The sequence below is a fragment of the Octodon degus genome, unplaced genomic scaffold, assembly GCF_000260255.1.
Source record: "Octodon degus isolate 3935 unplaced genomic scaffold, OctDeg1.0 scaffold00024, whole genome shotgun sequence".
In the NCBI taxonomy this organism is placed as follows: Eukaryota; Metazoa; Chordata; class Mammalia; order Rodentia; family Octodontidae; genus Octodon; species Octodon degus.
In genome coordinates, this window is record NW_004524600.1 from 12764748 (window position 1) to 12771021 (window position 6274).

The 6274-nt window shown below is 39.8% G+C and overlaps 1 protein-coding gene across 1 annotated transcript in view; it reads right to left on the reverse strand.

The window, feature by feature from the left end:
• Positions 1-1344: 1344 nt before the first annotated feature.
• The window catches only part of LOC111815987 (pyruvate kinase PKM-like), a 7016-nt gene continuing 2086 nt past the window's right edge, over positions 1345-6274 (reverse strand). Inside the window, exon 2 of the mRNA XM_023712204.1 lies at positions 1345-1587. Coding sequence (XP_023567972.1) covers positions 1345-1587 — 243 coding nt within the window. The remainder of the gene's footprint in view (positions 1588-6274) is intronic.

Sequence of the window (6274 nt, forward strand, 5' to 3'; positions counted from 1 at the left end):
GCCTTTCACTGTAGGGCCAGTCAGGCTGGCACTTGTTACAGGTTAGATTGCCTTCTTCCAATACATTCAAGTCCTAACCTCTGGTATCTATGAGCATCACTTTATTTGGAAAAGGATCTTTGCGGATGATCAAGTTAGGAGAGGTCATTAGAATGGGCCTTGATCCAATATGACTGATGTGCTTATTAAAAAGAAAAGTTTGGACAGAAATATGTGGACACAGGAAGAACAACACAGAAAGAGTGTTGGGAGCTGCCAAGGCTAAAATTGATCATATCAGCGGGCAGGATGAGGCCTCATGGCCTAAAGCAGTCACACTACCTCAGTCTTAAACAGAGCATCCTGCCTGGACATTGTGGGCTATTAGTCGCTAGGCAACCTTGTGTCTTATGACTTTGTAAAGGTGTAAACTCCCCTTTACTATTGTTTGGGGAGTCTTTTTGCCAGCCAGGCAGACAAGTCACCACAATCTCTTGTCTTCTTGTCTATCTTTTCCTCATTCCTGCCACCGCTTCTCTCTGGGTGTGACAGACCATACTGAGAGACCAACAGATCCCTACAGAAGAGGGAGGGGGGTAGGATTAGAATGTTACAGCTGCAAAGCAAGAGACCTGGAGAGCACAGGAAGCAAGATAGAAGGCATGGAACAGATTCCCCTCCAGAGCCCTCAGAAAGAACCAATTGTCCAGCACCTTGATTTGGAAAACACAGCTTCCATAATTATGAAGCAACATGTTTCTGTGAGTTCAGCTATCCCTCATTTGTGCTCGTTTGTTATGGTAGCCCTTAAAAAATTTGATAATCCTAGTTTCAAGGGAAGATAAAATCTCACTCCATGACATGTTAGTATTGAAGGTAAGCTTGTCAAAGCTTGGCAAAGACAAGGTCTTTCTGTTTCTGTTAGGTTGGCTAGTTTATCTTTTATCTATTCCCAGGGAGAGACATATGTGTCTGGTCTGCTCTTGAATTTATGGCCTTCACCAGGAAGAGATCTCAGCAAGGGTACTGTGTGGAATTTCACTTCTTCAGTACTGTTGGTGCAGGTCTACTCTGGTGAAAAGGTTGGGCTGGTGCTCATATTTTCTGATTTACTCCTATATGAATAGAAAAGTGATTCTCAGTTATATATTAGGAATGAAGAATACTCTCTTGCCATGAATGCCAGAATCACTAGCAGTGGCTGGGCAGCAAAATCTATCTTTCCCATGTATATTCAATATTTTAATTGCTGTAGTCACAACTTTCTGTTTTTTAGTTTTTAAAAATAATTATAGATACAGAGGACGTTGTTTTGACATTTCAGATCTTACGCTTGCAGCATGTATTGCTCTCCTTGGGCTGCCATCATATAATAGGACGAGCCAAGGCAGCAGGGGTGATGGCCTTGCCGTCTGAAGGTGAGAGGTCTGGGACGAAGACACCAGTGGGCTTGGTTGCTTCTGGGGGAGCCTCTGTTCCATACCTTCTCCTAGCTACTTGGGATTTGCTGGCAGTCTCTGGCCTTCCTTGACTTGTAATTCCCAGTTTTTGCCTTCCTCTGGGCCTGGCATTTTTGGTGATGTGCATACTTTGTGCCCAAATCTCCCTCTAAAATTAAAACACAGTCATACTGGCTTAGGGTATATCTATGCACCTTACTGTCTTTTAACTTTATTATTATTAAAAATGTATTAGAGGGGCCGGAGAGATGGCTCAGAGGAATAAGCACTTCCCTGGCAAGCACAAGGGCTTGAGTTCAATCCTCAGTTCCACAAACCAAACCAAACCAAAACAAAATGTATTGGATATACATTCTTTTCAGTGAATATATATATATATATATATATATATATATATATATCTCCAAATAAAGTAATCTTCACAGGTACTGCAGGTTAGGACTTCAGCATACCTTTGATGAACAAAATTTAATTCAAAATTTAAAAAAATTTAATTCAAAATTAAATTATAGAGTAAATGTTTTTGGTGTTTAGGAAGTGGAGATTAGGGGCCGGCCAAATAGCTCAGCAGATTAAAGTGCCTGCAAGCAGGCACAGGGGTGAGGGAGGGGGTTTGATCCTCGGGCCTGCTGTGCTGGTCCCGCCCCCGGGGGCACTCTGAGTTAACAATTGAGACTGGGCATGGTGGCGCATGCCTGTAATTCCAGCTCTTGGGAGGCTGTAAACAGGCAGATCACTAGGTGTCAGATCTAGGAGTGAGACCCTGAACATCCTGTAGACCCTTCCCTAAGATACAAAAAAAAAAAAAAAAATGGAGATTAGTTTTAAAGGGTTAAGAATTCCACAACTGACTACTTGTCACGTAAGTCTCCCTGAGATGTGCCTAACCTGCTGGCGTGTGTTACAGCCTTGGACATTGTTGGTGCTGTATTCTGTAACCTCATCCACTCCCAATCCAATGAGTCAGAAGGTCCACAGGCCTCTGTGGGGTAGAGTCTGTACTATTGCTGGGTTTGGGCTCCCCGGGCAATCAGGGCTCAAAAATAACCACCATGTATATTGGTACAAAATTTAAAAACTGACTACATTAAAAATTCAATTAAATGTAAAAAACCCACAAAAAACCAAAAAACCAAACTCTCAAATTGTACCCAGTGTGGATCCTGCAAAAGCCACATAGTCACATACATTGAGACCCTGACATTCAATGAAAGGATGAATTGACTGCAAAAGGAGACATGACAGGCTCGGTTCAGGCTCAGGTTGCTTTGTTCTCGGCTATCTTTGACTTCTGGTACTGCTGAGCACAGACAGCCTGAGATGAACAAAACAGATCTGACTGTGACCTGTTAAATCACCAGACTCGCTTAGGGCTGCCTTTTCTCTGTGAGTGAGGCTTTCTTCTGGCTGTGCAGGGCTGGATCCTTCTCATCTATCTCTCCTAACCCACTGTTTATTACCTTCATACAATTTAGTTTTACATTTTAATTATACTTTTACATTTGTTTACCTGTTCTTTGATAATCTTTCTATACTAAACTATGAAGACAGAGAATGGAGCACATTGTGTTCAGTGTCTGGCAGGTAGCACAACATTGATGTTTGTTGAGTGGGTAAATGCATGAGTGAAAAAATGTATAATGGTGACACGGTGGTACCGAGATAAGTGGTGCCTTTTTCAATATTTTTCAATATTGGGTAGAATAGTATCCCCATAGACTCTGCTAATGGGTCCAGCATTTGTCATGACATATTTCCATGTAAAGGTGACAAGAGTATTATGTTTTGTTCTGCCTGGTCTCACTCATGTGAATGATGATGAGTGATAAAATCTTAGGGCTTTGATTTGATGTTGGGTTACAGTGGCTGATCCTCAAGTATTGATTGCACACTCTTAAAGGTAAGATTGTATGGGAAGGTCATGTATGATTTTCAAGCAAGTCTTAACTAAAATTTCGTTTGTAAAGAGAGTTGAAAGGTTTGGTCCCCAGAACTCAGAAACCAGAATGCTGATAGGAATGAAGACAGAAAAGAACAGATTCTGTCGGTTTCAGTTTGGGAAAAGGACTTAGCTAGCAATTATGCTAGAGGCCATGTGTGTTACACTCTGAAAAATTTTGTTTACATTTTTCCCCATGGGCTGAGACTTTTCAGAATACTGAAATTAAGGGCAGTGGACTAACTGATGTGCTAGAAGAAATTTCAGAGCACCCCAATGTTCAGGCAGTGGTATGGGCATTGCTTCATGCCTTCAGCCAAATTTATAGTAAGAATTTGGGGCAATAAACAGAACATTAACATTTGAAAAACTTACATTTTGGTTGAGGAGAAACTATGTCTAACGTTGGGGCCAGAAGAGGTGTAGATGCTGAAGAGATTAGTATTACTGAAAAGAAGCCAAATACTTTGTATAGGTACAAACAAAACAAAACAAGATAATAAAATTATCCATGAGAAAAAGTAACATTTAAAGCAAGGTAAGATGCTTTATAATTATTAGAAGGAAATTTGACATAACTCTGAGGGCACTATTAAGTACTGAAATTTAGTGGCAATATTTTATCATAATTCTTTTTTTTCTCTAGTGTTTATGAGACTGTCACTACATAATTTATAAGAGTGATCCTCTGTGTTTGTGGTTTTTGGGAAATTTTATGAGCTCTCAAAGGTATTTCTCAGTGAGCAGGGTTAGGTCAATATTTAGTTTGCTATGGATAAACAGTAGAAGTTACTAACAGTACACATTTCCATTCATGGGCTGCTACAATGACAGTATATGGCATTAAAGAAAAATGAACAGAATTATCTTGAGGTCATGATATTGCCAAATCTTTCAGAGCAGACGCAGGATTAAGTGCTTACAGTGATAAGTACAAACTTAACATGAGCTACTTAATGATTTCCCATTAAGATTATTTCAATTTCATTACAATGAAATTTAACTACTACTTATTAATTGCCTAGAGGAAAGAAAGTTTGGAGCAAGAGTTTCTTGGTATTCTATAAGTATTCTCAGATAAAAGCTCTGTTCTATTTCAGAACATAATTCAGTCTTATACTTCTAAGTTTTTGATCTGATCTTGTCTCTTGTGTTCTTGTAATAAAATTAAAGTCTCCTAAGCTCTGTCCTAATCATCTCCTATTACACACACACACACACACACACACACACACACACACAGAGAGCCCTTCTCCGGTAAAGGTCAGGTCAGTGGTGCTCAATCCTGGCTGCGCATCAGAATTTCCTGGTGAATTTTAAGAGGTTTTATTTTTGTTTTCTTTTTGCAGCATTGTGGACTAAGCCCACGATCTCATGCATGCTAGGGATGTGCTCTTCTACTGGGCTGTACCCCAAGTCTTAAGAATTTCTTCCTAAAGTTGAACTTTTAATTTAAGATCTCTTCACCAGATTCTGAAGGTGAGTGTTTCACAATTCAAAATATAACTTGCCAACAGATGAGGATCTGTCTTCACAAAGCAGGATTTTCACGGATCTCAATGTGTTTTAAGTACAGGGTAGTCCCCCGATCTATGATTATCTTCCTATCGTGTCGGTGATCAGGTCAATCTTGGTCTGAAAGTACAGTATAGTAAAATAAGATGTGAGAGAGAGGAAAAGAGAGAACTAGATAGAATTGTATATATTGTTACAACAGTGTATTTGTTTGATTTCATTATCAGCTGTTAATCTTAGTGTGCTTAATTTATAAACTAATCTATCATGGTTGTGTATATATGACGTTGGAGTTTTAGGGACTTGAAATCTATACCCTGTGGATAAAGGGAGACTAGTATGTATTTCTGTTTTTCTCTTTTTGCTCTGTTTGGACCCCAGTAAGTTGAGTAACACCACTTAAATTGGTGAGAGTGATTCTCTTTATTCAGGCTGTTGATTCAAATGCTAATCTTTTGCAGAGACCCCTTCTCAGGTGATGTTGAACATCTATCTAAGCATCCCTTAATCCAGTCAAGTTGATGTGATAAAGTTAACCATTACAAGAGTCAAAAGAGGGTTGGGGAGATAGTTCAGCGGCATAAGCACCTGCCTGGCAAGTGCAAGGTCCTGAGTTGAAAGGTATTTTAAACTTCATTTTTTAAAGGGTTACTTGTGGAAATCTACCAGAGTAGACCGATTTACCCTGCCCACAGATTAAAAATTGTTTGGAAAATTTCAAGACTTACTTAAGTAAAGACATTTGGAAGATAATTATTTTAAAGAGCAAATGCCTTACTTGAAAGGGCAGACCAGAGGAATTTTGATTGGAGCAGCCAAGACAGAGGGGCTGTCCCTGGGCTCCGGAGTCCTGAGACTCATCCAAGATCAGCTTCTGGGATATTGGAGGTACCTCCATCCTCCCACTTTAAGCCAGCTTCTTTATGTGTAAAAATGTGACGAGCTAAGCCTCCAGGCTTGTTTTGAGGATTAAATTGAGTAAATATTTGTGAAAGTGTTTGACATATAATTAGTGTAATTTTTAAATAAATTGCTAAATTGTGGAAACCTTTCATTGATTTCAGAAGGTAAAGAGAAAGAGAACTATTTTGCATATGAAAGGTATTTATTTATCTTATCAGTTCTAATGATGTTTAAATATCTGTTTCGCAGCATAAGCTGGCTTTGCTTGGCCATTTGGATAAATACGTGTTTTGTGTTTTTTTTTTTTGTTTTTGTTTTTGGAGCTTCAGCTGTTGTTTATTGACACACAGGTGGGCTCTTTAGCAACAGGCCTGGAGGTGGCGGGCGGAGTGTGCGCGAGAGGAGTGCGGTGGCAGAGAACTGTGCACAGGTTGAGTGGGGAGGCCGAGGTGACTGGGGAGGGAATCTGAGCATTTGG